The 18,703-nt window shown below is 32.0% G+C and overlaps 1 protein-coding gene across 4 annotated transcripts in view; it reads left to right on the forward strand.

Moving 5' to 3' along the window:
- Nucleotides 1-18,244, forward strand: part of LOC129801458 (oxysterol-binding protein-related protein 2) — a 42,196-nt gene extending 23,952 nt beyond the window's left edge. For 2 of the 4 annotated variants that reach the window (XM_055846537.1, XM_055846538.1), the window contains exons 7-11: nt 12,193-12,672; nt 12,741-12,938; nt 12,999-13,221; nt 13,291-13,637; nt 17,153-18,244. In XM_055846537.1, coding sequence (XP_055702512.1) covers nt 12,193-12,672; nt 12,741-12,938; nt 12,999-13,221; nt 13,291-13,637; nt 17,153-17,261 — 1,357 coding nt within the window. In that variant the 3' untranslated portion in view covers nt 17,262-18,244. Of the gene's footprint in view, nt 1-6,568; nt 6,779-12,192; nt 12,673-12,740; nt 12,939-12,998; nt 13,222-13,290; nt 13,638-17,152 lie in introns of those variants that run through there. The other 2 variants (XM_055846539.1, XM_055846540.1) reach the window with 2 other exon arrangements.
- Nucleotides 18,245-18,703: the final 459 nt, after the last annotated feature.

Here is an 18,703-nt window from a genome sequence, read left to right on the forward strand (position 1 = left end):
TACAAAACAAATTTTTGAGGTTAATACTAAATTTACCTATTTTCACTCCTACACATTGGCTACACGAAATAGCAAAAATCGAAACTATTGATCATCTCGTTGTCAAAATTTCAACGACTTTTCAGGAAAAATGTCACAGTAGTGCGCACCCTATTATACAAGATCTTATGGTTATGGACTCCACCTCGTCTTAATTCTTATAAGAATACAGTTTATGAAGTTTTTATTCCTAATTTTCTTCTTCACTATTTTTATAAACCAAACCTTGTATAATTCATGTTAAAACTTTTGAATATTGTATAAAGTTGAAAAGTGTAGTAACACTGAACACTAATTTTATTGTTAAAAAATGTGTAATGTTATCAATATAATTTAGAAATAAATCGTTGTTGAAAAAAAAAAAAAAATAATTAGTTGACTCTATCGAGGTCCCACTGTACATGCAAATTTTGAGCCTGATCTGAAGAGGTTGTATTTCACCTCGGACCCCTCAGAAGTTGAAATTGTAAATAATCTCAGCATAATAAAATATCCGTTTAGCTATACACCTTACTCAAGCGAGGTTTCCGTAGGTAGGTTTTTTCGGATGGTGTTTTTATTTTGGAAAGTTTTACGAAGCGTGCATGAAACAGAGGTAAAATGACATTTTCAATGTGCTATTTCAACAACTTGTTTATTAAACAAAAGGAACTGTGCATAATTTATTTAACTGTGGAAGTAGAACTGAGAAGTGTTTAATTTAAAAGGTTTTCCAGAAACTCCAATTTGTTAGAACGATACGGAACCATTTATTTCTAGTGTTTACCTTTGGGACTCTTTCAGCAAAATACTCTCTAAAAAAACATGTTTTCAAGAGTTTTCTTCTGCTTTTCCCTCATTCGAATGAGAAGAATTAATTTAATTTCCTGTTAAATTCTTTCGATGAGAGCGCGATGGTGGAGGAGAAGTTATAAGAAAATTGAAAGAAATTTCAGAAATATTCTATGGGATATCATTGAAATTCTTTTGCACGACTAAGGTATTCCCTATAGTGAAACCTTGACCTAGTAAAGTCCATTACATGAATTTCTCTTACTATATATCGAACGTTTGAAGGGGAAAGCATTTAGGATTTTTTTTCTCTTGAATGGAAGCTTTTCCACCTTTTTTGTGGTAAAAAAGTATATATTATATATATAACCTGTCAGAATGCTCCATAGATTTTTTTTCAAAGGGAAGTAGGCAACAGAGTTTGTCTATAATGCTTTCCATTAAGCAACATCCTTATCTAAAAAGAAAAAAAAATAATTCGCTAATGGACTGTAAATTTTAGAATTTATTTTTGAAAGATGCGGAACAAAGAGCTTTTCTGCAAAGTTTTTGTGTAATGAAAATCGCAGCCATGAAAATGTAATCAGTGTTCAGAGGTGTGTGTAGATATTTATAGAATTTCTTGCAACTTCTGCTTCTAATTTACCTCTCAATTGGAACTTATTTGTTTTCTCGAAGGGAAATTTCTTCAAGAAACTTCTCCCAAAATCTCCCATCGTTGTAACCTCTTTTGAAAAATCTTGTATGGGAACTTTGCCTCATTTTTCTTCACATTTATGAAAGATACAATTTAAAAGCCATTTATTTTCTTTTTTTTTACTTGGCAATTTAATTAAAAGTGTCTTATTTCTTATTCAAAATGCTAACAAGTCTCATTTATATTTTCTGAGAAATTTCATTTTATTTCAGGCAAAGATGATGACTTCAAATATTAAGTATATAAAAAGCTTGTCCTGAAAGGCAAACTATTTATTAATTTTTAATGGTGATATCGATCAAAAAGCTTTTAATGTAACCACATTAATCGTTATTCCATAAGATTTGACACGATAAAATTTATTATACAGTCACTATATCAATTTAATGTTCATGAATTGGGTGGTGGGTGATTTTTGGTCTTTAAAAAAAATAGCACACGATTAATGATTGATGACGTAGTTGGGGTGATTGCATAATATATGTGTTGCTCCAGATTTTGCACCCGCTGCTTTTGGCCCTTTTCGGGGAGTACTGTGTGCTGATTGGCTCTCATGGGTTTTGAAATGTTTACTCTCATACAATGCAATTGCAAAGCATCCAACCAAATCTAAAATCTCATATCGCAAAGCTCTAGAGTCCCAGGAAGATTGATAAATATTAGATTAGAGATTTTTCTGGTATTAAAAAAAAAGAGAATAAAAAATACATAGTAGCGAATAAACTGCCTTATATGTTCGAAAATTATCTTTTTTTTATTTAAGGGAATGTGAGAAAACTTGAAGAATGTCTAATCAGAACATTTTTGTAGCAAATTTTCTGCATTACAACTTTCTTGAAAACTAGTTTTATTTTATGCCGAAGGGTAACAGTATTTTTTAGTTATTTTCCAAAAGCTGAAGTGAAATGATAACTTTTCGATACTATCGAATCGACAGTATCGATAAATCTATATTTGTTAGATTAAGTAAATCTCGACTTTTTACGCATTTTTGGATCATTTATTATTACATTCCTAATAGAAATTAACTGTCGATAAACTACAAAAAGTGTAGCTAGGGTAAGTGTGCCAAATTCCGGCCAGCTTGTAATTTCGGCCACCTTTTTTGTTCCTCGAATTTCCATGAATTTTTAGTTTTTACATACTCTAGGGGAAGTGCTTATAATTTTGGACAGTCTGCATATAAGCATCGATATCCTAAGTTTGAAGTGCCATATTTTCAATACTAATTGACTTTTCTTGTTACTCTCTTTTCAGAAGGATTGTTTAGAAACTTGGCAAGCTATTTATCATCTCATTTTTACTAAAATTAGTTTTAATACGTTTAAAAATGAATTGATATGTAGAGGTGAATTTGACTCTTATTTTGGACAACTTGGTTATTAATTTTTACAACTTGTCTGTAAATTTGGACAGATAATCCCGCCTCAACAGGATGCCCATTGTTCTTTATTTTATGAACCAATCTTACCAAGTCCTCTTCCTGGTCATGTAAGGGAAACGTGGAATGTCACAAGAAGCCCAGAAACTTTCCATATCATTCATTAAAGTGAGTTGACTTCGGTACTCCAAGTACGTGCGGATTCGCTCATTCCCTGCCCTTTCCGGGAGCCTTTCAAGGCATTTCTCACTGCATCTCTTTCGTAGAGATGATGCTCCTTCATTTCTCCAGGCATTTGTCCAACCTAGTCATCACAAAAGCTAAAACTTCACGAAATTTCGTGAGAAAAACACCTGTCCAAAATAAGAATCATCACCTCACTGGTGAATGTCTTAAAAAATTTCCCATTTTTCACACGAAAAATATAATTCACAAGGCAAATCTCACTTCAGGTCAAATGTACAAATCATCAGTAACGTGAATCAACACAATATTCAATGAATGTTCAATAATATCACTCAAAAACAGCGAACAAACTTTGTTAGTACTTCACCAAAACTAAATAAGACTGAAGTAAGCCACGAAGTTCTGTCATATTTCTCGTAAGCAATTGCTCACACTGAATTTTCAACAAAGCAATTTCAACTCAAATCATATTCAAATTTTAACGTATTTAGTGTTAAAATATTCCAAAAAGAACAAATATTTAGATAGAATTCATTATTCATCAAATATTGGAATAAAAATCCATCATTTTAATCAATTTATTTTTAGTGTCCAATGTTATCCTCAAAGTGTCCAAAATAAGAAACTGGACAAAATTAGAAGCATTTCCCCTAGAGATTATACAATGCAAAAGAATAACAAAAATGTAGCTTCGACAAACGAGATGACGTGAAAAAGGCATTGAAAGAATTCCTGAAGGGTAAGGAACTATGGGAATGAAGGTGGCCGAAATAGGGCACCAGAGCTATGTCTACATTTTTATTCATTTTAAAATGTATTAAGAATGATTTTAGAGTAAATAAAGACGGTAAACTGTCTACAAGGTTCTAAGCAACACTCCTTAAGTAGAAGGAATGAAAAAAAATCAATTTCTATTAAAGATATTACATTTCAAACTTGAGACTTTGGCGCTTGTATGCAACTATGCCGAAATTTGGCACACTTACCCTATCATCTAAATTTTCCAAAATCGACAGTCGCTACTATCGAAAAAAAAATTATCATGACGTCCCTGGTTTTGGGAAGAAAAATCTATACGCTGGTTAAGAGGCGAACTGGAGACGTGGACCGAGAACGTCACGCAGGATAGGATTTCCTATTCCATATCTTCTGACACATTTTAACCCAAGTGGTCATTACTGCTCGAACTCAAAGAAAGAGCAGCTATATAATCGTCTTTTTTCAACTTGTCACCATCCTGGAACTTAAACTGGGAAAGATATCAACTTCCGGTCTTCGATGACCCCCCCCCCACATAAATGGACATTAAAGAAAAACTATGAGAAACAAAAATACAGGAAAATAAAAAGTTAAAAACTAAAGAGAAGTTGCTAATCAAGCAAGCATAAATGAATTTCTGAATTTATATAAACGAATTTTTGGATGAAAATCTCTTTGGAAAATTCTTAAAAGGACAACAGATTAGGGTAGGGGTGAGCAAGAACCGTTTGAAACCGAATAAACGTCAAAATAAGTTTGTCCGGGTAGCGTAATTCAGGATAAAAAGAAATTCATTAGCCGTACTCACTATGGCGTTGTTATCTCGTAATCTCCGTAATCTGTTATCTTGTTATAATTTTTCATTTATAAAATACATTACGAGAACATAACGAGATAACGATATTACAAGATAACAGCGCCATAGTGAGTACGGCTATTATTTTTAGTGTTTTTTTTTTTGATAAAATTGAATATATTTTATTTTATTTTTTTTAAAATGGCATCGAATTTATTTTCTATTGCGAAAAATATATCCTGTGTCTGTCTATGCAACTATTCCAGGGGTGTTCAAGAACCGTTTGAAACCGAATAAACGTCAAAATAAGTTTGTCCGGGTAGCGTTTTGACCATTGACGCACAATTTTCATTTGACGTTTGTTTGGTTTCAAACGGTTCTTGAGCACCTTTGGATTAGGGGAAACTGGAGAAGAATTAGTCAGCAATAGAATTAGACAGAAGTGTGTTATAGTGTTTTTTCTTATAGAAAAAAATATTAGGCAAACTACTATTTGTTCAGAGTAATTAACTCCCTACTTGTTCATTAAAATATTTGATTGATTTAAACAAGTCTTTTATAAATTGTAAGCATAAACAATTTTTTGCTGACTAATTTGAAATTGAAATTTACTTTTTTTTTTAAAACATTTTTTACTTTATAGGATTAGGAATTTTAAATTTATCTGCTTGTTACTTTTTGCCCCTTTTTCTCTTAGTTCATTTTTCAGCAATATGGTTTTTTTTCTCAAATGCAATTCTTCAATTTTTTGGTAGCATTTCCTAATTCCCTTTACTCATAGAATGCGAAATAGTTATAATTTTGTAGTAGACTATGGAATAATTAAACTCTTTGGCTGTAGAGGCCAAAAAGTTTCAGATATGGACTTCCTATTCTTGGGACTCTCCTTTCCATTAACAAGTTATTAATCCAATAGAACATTGTACCAGAAATATTGGAGATAGTATAATTCATACTTTGAAATTATAATTCCATACAACATGCGAATTTCATGCGAGATGCTAAATATCAAACACGCGTCCTAATAATCACTAAATTTAAATTCTTTATTCTAAATCGTTACAATGACTATTTATTTGTATAGTGTTACTGTCTAAGAAAAGAATTTGTCATCAAAAATTCAAATTAGAAAAGATAATGGAGGAAATTATTAGCAAAATCGATGCGATATCAAACTTTCTGTGTGGAAATTTTGTGCACAAAATTCGCATATCTTCCGCGGATATTCAGTTCATTTCACCCTAGTTATCTCAATTCAGAGTGAAATCATATTGATTCCTATATTTACTTTCGCCTTAAATAAATTCTAAAGAATAAAAAGAAAAACCTAAGATATGATATCTATTTTGAAATTTTAAAGCCAGTATCTTTTAATGTGCTATTTTTTCACTAAAGTAACTAAACTTATTCCATTTTACGTTAATGTAAGAGCCAAATTTTCTATCCTTTTTGGTACGCTTCTTAATTATACATAAATCTGAATTTTTAAGTATTTTTTCCATGTGCCTCTATTAACTCTCTGTCGAGATTAATTTCAACAGTAAATAGGTATAAAAATTTCATGTAGTGTCCGTAAATTATACAGGCAAAATGTGCACTTCATACAATTTAAATATGGACAGCAAAATTGAAGCGACTTGTCGTTTTTTTTATGTAAATTACTCAATAAAAAATTAAAATATTTTCCCCGAAAAAAAAAGCTAGTTGAGTACCATCAACTATGGTCAAGGTAAAAATTCCATGTTTAGTGCATCAGACGTAGTGAAAAATTGCAATTGTTTGCGTGATATTTGACTATTAGGCGATTTTTCACGCTAATTGTGTGCTTTCTGTGAAAATTTTGGAATGAGAGGAAATTTATTCATTTTTTTTTTACTTTATTTCTTTTTTTCTGAACTTGAGAAAAATATCATTTTGTCGTCTTCTATGTGGATATTTTTGAGAGATAATTGAGGAGATTGCGAGTGTCTGTTGAGTGGGTCTGGCTGGAAAGTCACGTGGGTTGGAGATACTCAATGAGGTTGACTGGGAAGAAGTCAAGAAAAATTAATCAGAGAAAAATCTAGTGGAAAAAATTAAATTTGTGAAAAATGGCTGAAGGAAATCAACAAGATGATTGTAATGACGAGAAAAAAGCATTACAATACAGGTAGTATTACATTTCCTCGAGCAAATATTGATTTTTCATTGAAGGAAAAAAGAAAATGTTTTCCTTGCTCAATCTTTATCTTGGTACCTTCAAATCTTTCCCATGACCTTTAACACACACGTGTTTGAGAAAGAAAAATAAACCCCCAAAATTCGCCCAAGGGTTGATGGGGAAAAGTGTATTTTGTAAGAAGAAATACTAAAAGCAAAAGAAAACCCAAGATTTTAATTAGGTACAAAATTCAGAAATTCATTCTTCAGTTTGCCAAAAAGCTCTGCACAATGCACAGGAAACACAATGGAATTGTTGAGAGTTGTGAAGGATATTTTGAGGGAGGGAGAATTCAATTAGAGGCTGGCAACTTGTTGGGATAGCGCAACACATGATGGGGGTTTACACAGTTCAAACAAGAAAGGCGGCTTCTGAAATTCAATTTAGTTACTCTTAAGATGTCCCTAATTTTGGGAGGGAAATCTTTTAAGGCGTTCGAAGGAAGGAACTTGACGATTTTAGGAAACGTGTGATACAATTCAATATTCTTGGATAATTTAATCTCAATGGGATTTGTTTTACCCCTTTTGACACGTCCTAGAAACCTCTATGTGGGGAGCATTTCTTAAAAGTCAGTGTTATAGTAAAATAAGCTTTTGTAAGTGAGATTCTCAACGTGATCCAACTCAAAATGCATTTATACATCACTCAAAAAAATAAATAAATAAATAAATAAACTCAAATTTTTTTTGGACTGAAATAACGAATATTATGCCCAACGCACAATAATTTTTGTTTTGTAAACATGTTTTTGACATTTCAATGAGAGTGAATGAAATCTCAATCTAGTCATCTCGCTCACTCACATAGGCAATTTTAAAAACATGTTTACAAACAAAAGTTATTGTGCGTTGGGCATTAACGTTAAAATTTTTAACAAACGGACAATATGGGCAGAAATGTATGGGAGCTGGTCCAACCCTTTCGCCAGAGATGGGACTAGGCCCATTTTGCAGGTATTGGTGTATGACTTAAAAATTACCGAGAGCCGAGTCAAAAAGAACTGTCAATCCTTGGGAAATTAACGATATCCTTCTGAAAATTCGCAACTTTGACAATTTATTACTCAAAAATGGCTTAACCCTTTAAGGACGATTGCAACACCGGTGTCCCATAAAGAAAATAATTTTTCCTGACTACCTAAAGTTATTTTTTTCCTTATGTTTGTACGCAATTGCAAAATAGAAGGTTGAAGGAATCTAGGATAATTTTTGGAAGTCTCTAGCTATTTGTTATATACCGTCGTTGCGGGTGACTTTGCACGTTTTTTCGCTATTTTTCAACTTTACCCTCTAAAAGTGGACAGTTAAAGTGAAGGGAGGGGGATTAATGGGTAAAATTATTTGTATTCAGTTGTTAATGAATGGATTTTGTGCCACTAACATTATTTTTATAAAATTTTACTATGTTTAAAAAAATCAAGAAAAAAGGCTTGCACTGGGGATAAGGTGCGGGTGACTTTGCACTTTTTAATAAATACTAAAAAATCAACAATTTCTGATAATAAACGACAATGAAGATCTTCAGTTCTTAAGGGTAAGATGCACGAGATCTACAAGATGACGTGGTCGCCATCTTGATTTGACGTTTCTTTCCGCCATTTTGAATAACTGTCAAACCCTAAAACTAGTCCGATTGGGTTGAAATTTTAGTATGTTGTTGTAGCTGATGTCAAGACCTTATCAAAACGTAGCTATGTTCCAATCTACGTTAAGTGTTTACCTAGATACAGAGGCTCAAAGTTTTAAATTTTGTAATACTCATATTTTGGCGGTCTTTATTTTTTAATCTTCAATATTTGAGACCTAAACGAAATGCCTCAGTAACTATTAAAAATGATTGAGGCTTTTATTTTATATATTTATTTACTCTAACATAATTGAAAAAAATAAACGAAAAGCGCATTTAATTAATTTTTTATTTTTCATCTTTGCGAAAACAGTTTTTAAGATTCTCAAATAATGCACTGTTATAAACAAAAACATTACTTTTCTTTTTGTTTGTTTGTTAGATCTCATCGCCTAACGATAGCGCTGCCTTTTTTGTGATGGTTTTGATAAAACAGGCTCCCTGTAATTCTGTATTCATGAAAATGTCAAAATTTTAAACTTGAAGCCCCTATATCCAGACAATCACTTGACCTAGGTCGGATTTTATATATGTTCTGAAAAGGCCTTGACATCAGCTAGAACATACTAAAATTTCAGCTCAATCGGATGAGATTTTTGTTTTGACAGTTATTCAAAATGGCGGACAGAACCGTCAAATCAAGATGACAACCATACCATCTTGTAGATCTCGGTCACTTTATATTAAATTCCCACAAAATTGGATAATTTTTAACCAAATACTTCTATAAAAAAGCTTTAGAAAGACCATTATATGCAATTTTATAACATAAATCATGCGTTCTTAGAAAGATAATAGAGAAAAAAAATATTTTAATAAAAATAATCAACAAAATCGAAGTGGATTATTCTAGCCAGATAAATTTAGATTGGATTTGGGCAATTTACTACTCTGAAATCGATTTTGGAATTGCACCTTCAGATAACTTTTTCACGGAACCGTTTTTTGACAAAATACCTATATTAGCATTTCATTGACTATTACTGAAACTACAAGAATCCTTTTAGGGATCATTGTACCTTACTTGGTACATAACATATCCCTATATACTTTGACATGGTATATCGGATCGGCAAAGACCACCAATAAATGCTAGAATTTATGAAAGTCTTACGGACAGCAGAGTGCAAAGTCACCCCGCGAGTGCAAAGTCACCTGCAACGACGGTAGTAAATTTTTGAGCTAAAAAATGACGAATTTTTAATTTTTCATAATGAAAATTAATTTTAGATATTTTTAATACTTCCATTTTTTTTTTAGCAAAACCGTTTTGGGAAAAGAAACTACAATACTCAAACATAATATTTTTCATTAGATTGAAAATTATCATTCATTAGTATTGTCAGAAAAATTACTTAAATTTTTAGGCTATCTTTGTTCCTATCGTTCATAGAGACAAAAAATACACAAAATCAGATTCTGTTGTCTTTTACTGGTTTTGTTCATTGGTTTCATTTTTATTGCTGATTTTCGGTCCGCGAAAACTGTCTCGTCGTTAAAGGGTTAACCGATCTTAATGAAATTCGGATCAAAGTCGATATATGACTTAAGCTTTAAATAAATATTTTCAGATTTTCTCTCTGACTGCTCCATCTGGTAGCTCCCATACAAACTAATCATGTTTTAGAGAGATCGAGCATTACAGGACAACAAAATGGTGTATCTTGTTGTATCTTGAACATAAAACCCGAAAAAAACTTATAGTCCATCACGTCAACTTTTTTTTAGATATTTTAAGAAATGGGTTGAATTACTTTTATGAAACTTGCTTTTTTTAAATAACAGGATATCGTAAGTTGTTGGCGCCAAAGAACGTTTTCTAAACGAGAACTGAACTTAAGGATTATTTTTCTAAAAAAAAACCATATCCCTATCCCTCCATTTTTCTTGGATCCAGATTTTCCTCAAATGTCTTCGAATATTCTATAATTTCGTTAAAAGCATTGCCTCGATTGCATCCTTTGTTGTCTTTAGAGAAATATTCTCCTTAAAAATGGAGCTAGGATTGCTGAACTTCATAGGGTTGTAAAGGTACCATTACTAAAGAATTTTAGCAAAAGGTTCTGAGTATAATTAATTAAAACATTTTTTGAACTTGAAAAGATAAAGATATGGTTTGTTCTAGGAAAATTTTCTTTGAGTCCTTCTTTTCAAATTATTCTGAGAAACGATCCATATATGATTAACCGTTATTGTAAAAAAGCAGTTTTGCAAAGAAATCATTACAATTCTTATGTTTTATGCTTTACTGCTTTTTCTACATACTTTTGGGGTTGGTCCTGGAACAAAAGTTGTTACCTTTGCCAATACCTATTCGATGGTATAGGTCTCATTCGTGGCGAAAGGTTGGACCGTTTTGTCCATTGTCCTTTATAATCAAATCTTAGTTTCAAATCGCGACATTATTTACATAAAACTAAATATTTGATCCCATAAAATATTTTGGTCTCGTTATGCGTTGATTGAATGACCAAATTTTTGAATGTTTCAAACACGTTTATGATTAGGCCTGGTTAGAAAAGGGACTGTTATGAATTAGGAATAATTAGGCTTCTTTAAATTACACTATTTATTAACATTTACTGCATTATTCACTTAAAAATTAATAATTTATTCCGATTAATATTTTAGGTTTATCGCATTCTCGAATTGATCAGAACATTGAATGCTTTCAAGCTCTAGCCAATCAGAAAACGTATAGAATTTAGAACTACAATATCCTATACATAGAAAAAAATATTTCGTAAAATTGTTTGTAAATGTTTGTGAATTGCTATTGGGGACTTACGAAATGTTCGTAAATCGTAAAACCCACAAACAAGTTCGTAAAATTTTGTGCTTTTTTCACAAACATGGTTCGTAAGATGATCACTTGACGAGCATTTTTTGTGTTTTTATTTTTACAAACTATTTTTGGTAAATATCCGTAAACAGACAAAAAAATGTTCGTAAAATGTTGTCGTTTATTCGTGAAATTTTGCAAGATAAACAAAAATGTAGGATCAAATGTTTGTAAAATAAACAAACAAATGCTTATCAAATGGTTATGTTACGAACAAAGTTTGCGAAGATGTACAAACTTGTACGAATTTCTTAGTGGGTTATACGACTTACGAGCTTTTCGTAAATTTACAGAAGGAATTTACAAACATTTACGAACAATACGTAATATTTTATTCAATGTAGGCTTAAATGTTTAATTGAATATTTTTTGAACTTAAAAGCACATCTAAAATACTATCGATCCTATCGATATTTAAAAGTTTAAATTTTTTTTAATATAATATGCATTTGAGTGAACTTATTCCGTTGAAAAACTTATGCAATACAAAAGATTGTTCAACTTAAAGATCTATTTTTATTTTTCTATTCTAAAAATTATAGAATTGTTCCCTGTGAATTTGTTGTTTCTATAACAGCGTTAATCTGAATCGTGATTTATAGCTTTTCACATTTTTCCAATTTAATGCGATTTGAAAAATACATGAAGGTTTTTTCTTTCAGACAGTTGTTAAGGAATTTGCTTAAGTGAATAATTAAATGTTTCTTTATTATCCAATAATAACTTCGTGACTAAGAAACAAGAAAATTTTCCTTATTTCTTATCATTTTACATTTATTCTTGCTGAAGCATTTATGATAGCATTGGAATTTTGTAATTTCAAATGCAATTTCATTTCCACACATAACCTCAATCGATATCTCTTTTTTTGTCTCTCTCTCTCGAACACTAGGCAGTCACTGCCGGTACCTATGTTCTCTCGCAATGACTTCAGCATTTGGTCAGTGCTGAAGAATTGTATTGGGAAAGAGTTGAGTAAGATCACGATGCCGGTGATCTTCAACGAACCCCTTAGTTTCTTACAACGAATAACTGAACATATGGAATATGCACCCTTGCTCCATGTGGCTGCTCGGCAAGAGGACTCAGTGGACAGGCTCAAGTATGTGGCTGCTTTTGCAATTTCTGGCCTGGCGTCAAATTGGGATCGTCTAGGGAAACCCTTTAATCCTCTTCTTGGGGAAACTTATGAACTTCAGCGTCCTGAGTATCGTATTGTCTGTGAACAAGTATCCCACCATCCTCCGGTTACTGCTTTTCATGCAGAATCTGACGATTTTATCGTGCATGGATCAGTTCATCCTAAGCTCAAGTTTTGGGGTAAAAGTGTCGAGATTCAGCCCAAAGGTTGTGTCACCGTTGAATTCCCAAAGTAAGTTTTGTGGTTATATTCTCAAAGAATCAGCATTTGTTCATAGGGGATCCTTTCAATATGTTTAGATCGGGCGATGCTTTTACATGGTCTGGGGTGAATTGCTGCGTCCACAATATAATTGTAGGGAAACTCTGGATGGAACACTATGGCACGATGGAGATTACAAATCACAAAACTGGACATCGAGCTGTGATTACACTCAAACCTGCTGGGTGGGCTTCCAAAGATCTCCATCGTGTGGAAGGCTATATCATTGATAAGAAGTGAGTGTAGTTTTTGAGAATTGCCATTTTCCTAGTTTCTGAACTTTGAATCCCATTTAGCAAGAAGAAGCTTTTCTTCATCTATGGAAAGTGGACAGAGTTCCTGAAATGCACTGATCAGGCATCTTATGAGGAATACTTTAAAGAGAATGCTCACAAATTCAAACGAGGCGACGAAAGAAGTCGCAGTCCCAATGAATCTCCCGCTCATACACCCAGGAAGGTTCTATCAAAGCTCAATAGCCTCAAAATGTCATCCTTTAAGAGTCTCTCTGTTCAAGAAGTAAGATTTTTCTCAAAGCTGACTGAAAATATTTACGATTGTTCTGACTTATGCATTTTATTTTATCAGTCTGACGACGTCCCAGAACCACCTGAGGGAGAAATTCCAAAATGTGATTCCACGTATTCTATAGATATTCCTAATTCCATGACACTCTGGGAAGCAGATCCAAGGCCAGAGAATGCTGCAGAGTATTATCAGTTTACGCTATTTGCAATGGGTCTGAATGAATTGGAACCGGAAATGAAGACTCCGGAGACGCTTTGTCCTACGGATTCACGTCTCAGACCTGATATAAGGAAACTCGAAGAGGGTGACATTGATGGGGCTGCTGCTGAGAAAACACGCCTCGAGGAGAAACAACGAGATGCTAGAAAAGCTCGCAAGGGAAAGAAAGGAGAAGAATGGTCGCCCAAGTAAGTGAAGTTGACTATTTTCACTTGATTATTTTTTTACAGGATTTTGAATCAGGAATTTGATTAATATATTGCTTAGTAATCAGAAAAACCTCCAATATAATTGAACTACAAGATAACCTAAAAGTTTAAATATTTTTTAAACTCCAGTTTCCCGTAGAACTGAAAAATTTAATTATTTTAGTGAGGTTAGGAAATAACGGCAGATAACCTAAATCTTCCCGCGCATCAATACGTAGGAAATTTATTAAATTTGTGAGTTTGATTTATTGAGATGAGATTCTGTACAGTTTTTTTGTTTATCAATATAAAGCCATTAATTTAGTTTAAAGAGTTTTAGGTTATGTTAAGCATAACCTTAAAAATCAGAACAATTTTTTAATAGTTTAACCTGATCTGATATGATCTGATCTGGACACACTCTCAACCAATAACTTGTGTACAACAGTAAACTGATTCAAAAGGTTTTGATGAATCAAATTCTAACCTCAAATCGTAAAAATTCTGAGTAGTTGAAATATGGCTGAATTTTAGATTCACAATTTATAGGCATACATTTAAAATTGAACTTCTGAATTTTTTGTTTTGAGGTTAGGTAATACAGAACTTTAAATTGGAGTTAAAGAATCACATTTCCAATGCATAATTTTTTTCCTTTGCAAAATAAAAGAAGCAAAAGAGTGGCACTGAATGTATCTGTGTTATTCTTAATATTTTACGTCATATCCTTAAAGCCTGATTCCTGTATTTGGTTATGAGATTTTACTAAATTTTTGAGGTTGCGTATGATCTTTGAAAAGCAAATCATCTCAAGAAAGAAATATCGAATCAAGGGGTAGATAACTGTGCTGCTCACAGTTCACTTTAGTGCCGATCTGTCGATTTTTTGTAAAAATTGTGCTGATTTGCCGATTTCGCACGAATTACAAGTACGTCTAGAAGATTAGTGTTTCCAGTACAGTACGTTAACATTTTCCACTGGAATTGTACGATGGAAATTTATGAAGTTAGATGAGTTTAAACGAATGCTATACTCCATAAGTGCAAACTAACATTTAAATCTTCCGCTTCTTCGCTTAAATCGTGCCGATCTGTCGCTTTCTTGCAAAATTGTACCGATCTGTTGATTACTTAGCAAAATAATGCCAATTTGTCGATTTTTAGCTCCAGATTGGGACAATTTTGCCAATCGCCGCTCACGGTGCACTCAGAGAGGCACTTATTCATCCCTTGTATCGAATTTACATACGAAATTAACATTTTTAAATAGCCATTATATGTTAATTTTCCAAAATTTAGTCAAAACTCCGAGAGCCAAAATCCAGAACGCTAAAATTCCGAAAACTAAAATCTCGAAATTCCGAATTTATAAGTGTCATAATAATTATTCCCACGATTTCATCCTTGTTCATTGGAGGCAAAGGGAAATTTTCTGTGTTTTGGGAAATTATTCTAGAATTTTCATACTATTCGACATTTTGGCTTTTCAGGTTTTTGGTTTTTAGGAATTTTGACTCATTCGGGATTTTGTCTCTTCGGGGTCGAAATACCGAAAACCAAAGTCCCGAATGGGTTGAGATCCCAAATGAGTCAAAATCTCGAAAATCCGAAATCCTGAAAACCCGAAATACCGAAAGCCAAAATCCCAAAAGGTCAAAATCCTCCAAGGGATAAAATTGTATAGAGCGCGGAATCTAATGAACGGAGGTGCAATCGTGGGAGTAGCTATGATACTTCTAAGAATTCAGAATTTTTGCTTTCGGGATTTCAACCCCGAAGAGACAAAATCGCAAATGAGCCAAAATCTCAATATACCAGAAACCTGAAAAGCGGGATTTTGGTTTTTCAGGTTTTTGGCAAAAAATCCGAAAGCCAAAATCCCGAATAGTTAAAATTTTGGAATAATTTCCCAAAACACAGAAAATTCCCTTTGCCTATAATAAGCAAGGGTGCAATCGTATACATATGTAGTTATGACACGTTTGCAAATTTGGGATTTTGTCTTTCGAGATTTTGGCGTTCGGATTTTGGCGTTCGGATTTAGGCGTTCGGATTTTGGCGTTCGAGTTATTGGTTTTCGCGATTTTAGCCAGTACCAAAAATTAAGATATCCTAGTTATTTAAAAATGTATATCTTATGGGATTAAGTTGAATACAAAATGTCATTCTAAACTAGCCTCTTGGTCAAATAAGAATAAGACCAACTAAAAACCGAATCAAACCGAATTAAAGACCGACTAAAAAATCGAATTAATATAATATGTGCATTAATAATTTAATAAAATGATATTTTCATTTCGTCTTAAAGTCCTATACATTCATGTGCATATCGTGTAAGGGTTATGTACTTAACCTAAAAAGAGTTATTGGTTTTTGATCAATTTTAGAGAGATTTTCTAAAAATAAATATATACGCATAACCTCAATCATTTTGGATTATTTTGGTATCTCTGACTTTCATAATGATATCTACTCTCAAATGATCTTTTGAAAATCTTCAACTATACAATAGGGTAAATGTTCTAATTCAAGACCATTTCCAGACGCTTTAACTTTGACAGAAGATTCAACACATTAAGTGCATATTTTTCCTGAAGAGAATTACATAAATTTGCTCCTTGACTCTTCTAGAATGTTACTGTTTAGTGAAAGTTCTTTAAATATAATTTGAAAACTTATTAAATACAAGAAAAACACACAAGTGCAAAATGATTCTGTTTTGGAAACATATTAATCCAAATGGAGACAAGGGAAAGTTTCTTATTGGAGACAAAGAGTGTGACTGAAACCGCGGCGAAAGGCTTCCAAAACCTTGTTGAGTTGTTCCTGAGTGCAGGATTTGTTCTTATTCCTGGGTTTTTCCTTTCCCATCTGAGACAATAAGAAAATCTCTAAAAAAAATCATATTTGCGGTATTTCCAATTGAAGCATTTGCAGACACTTCAGAAAAACCATTTTTGTTCACAGAAAAGGTAATTATTTCATTTGAAAACTTCACGTAGCGTTAACAATTAAGATTAGCACTTAATTTGACTAAAATTAGCCAGAAATATGACATAAATGTTAAACAAAACGGATAAAAAAAAAGTCAACTCATTGTGTTTTTCATTGGAAAAAATGGTCGATCTATGAAAAAGTCGGTGGTGAAAAGGTACACTTTTAATTTTTCTGAGAAATTAACAAATTAAAATTTGTGAATATGAATGGATTTTTGCTTTATTTGGAGCAAAATTAATTAAATAATGAAACTATGGTACAGAAAATATATAAATATAATAATTTAGTTCTGTATTTATTGTGAAAACAATGATGTTTCCATTTGGAGTAGCGAAAAATTTCCATTTGGAGCAGGTTTTGAATTAGCTTAATTTACCCTATGCCTGCAATAATAAATCTTCGATTCCTTAATTTCTGCAATCTAATAAATTATTTCTGTAACTTTCCATGGTCGGAATTAGAAAATTCAGAACACAAATTTGATATTATAAAATTCCATGGAACATTTGTTTTTGTAGATGGTTCACCAATGGTCTCAATCCTCACAACAAAGTGGATGATTGGCTCTATAGTGGTGGCTATTGGGATCGTAATTACGACTCCCTTCTGGATTTGGACATCTTTTAGAGAGGAAGCTACATCTTGTGATTTTCCTTTTAAAAATTTATAACACACAGAAACACAAAGAAAAACACAACACACATCAAAAAAGACATTTTTTCTAACTTAGAAGAGGATTTATCAGAAGAAGAAAAAAAAATGAGAGAAAACAGTATATTTTTGTATGAAGATCTTCACCAGAGGGATAATTTAGGGAGATCAATTTGTTCTTCTTTGTCTTCAGCTGTAAAATGTAAATGCATTTCCTTCAACATTAAAACTCAATCAAAAGAACAAGAAAAACATTGCAATCCAAGAAAAAACGCTTCCTTATGCAACTAAATTGTTGCTAAATCACATAAAGCTTCAGAAAGAGCGTGAGATTTTGAAAAAGAGAAAAAAAAATCACGAAATATCTGTCTAGAAATAGTCATTCTGTAGTTTACTCCCATTTAGTCTCACTAGGTGACTAAATTGTGAGATTGATGGCAGAAAATGTAGACAATTTCAGTGTTTTTTTTGGAACCAGAAATATTCACAGAAAGAAAGTACTGCATTTTTTGTGATGTGCCAAAGATTATAACTGGAAACATATTTAAAAAAATAAATTAATATAATGAGGCTTTTAGTTCTGCACGTAGAGATTTAGAAGACAGAGAGGTATAAAGTGTATAAAATAAAATCCATTCAATTAGGATGAAAAGAAAATGTAAAAGTACTTAGAACTCATTCCAAAGAAATTCATTTTTTTTAAATTTTTAATATTGCTCCTATTTTTCTATGTCTAAAAATTTTATTTGTATTTTTGATGAATTTTGTCAATTATCGTGCAATTTTTTAAAGTTTTATCTTTACAGCTAATTTTGCCATTTATTTTTTGAAATGTATATTTAAAAACTGTTATTATAAAGAGATATTTTGTAAAACTTGGTGCCATGTTCATTTTTTTTTGTAAATTAGGAAAAAAAAGTCATTAAAAGTAATTAATAAATGGTGTAAATTAGAAAAAATATATTTTTCTCGTCTTAAATATCTTGAAAATTTTTACATTTGATGGAGGAGGGCGAGTTTGTACAACAACAATTTAAAAAAAATATCTGATGGGTAAAATTATTTAGCAGACAAAAATTTAGGTAAGTAAAAAAATCATATTTGGCCAGTAGAAAACTAAATCTTGAATTTTATTTTTTTGTGTTTTAATTTCGATTTTTTACTATAGTTTATTTTTTTAATCATAGAACTAATCAAAATTATTTATTTATGGCGCTGGCACACCTTTTCAATTTAGTGAAATTCAATCGATTGAAATTTTACCTCTTGCTCATTCAAACTGCAATGAGATATGTTTGTCTCTTTCTGTCAAATTAAAATTGAAATTTCAATTTCATTTTCAATTTGAAATTTGAAATTTCATTTGACAGAAAGTGACAGCTGTATCTGACTTCAGTTTGAAAGAGTAAGAAGTAAAA

The sequence above is a fragment of the Phlebotomus papatasi genome, chromosome 2, assembly GCF_024763615.1.
Source record: "Phlebotomus papatasi isolate M1 chromosome 2, Ppap_2.1, whole genome shotgun sequence".
Taxonomy (NCBI): Eukaryota; Metazoa; Arthropoda; class Insecta; order Diptera; family Psychodidae; genus Phlebotomus; species Phlebotomus papatasi.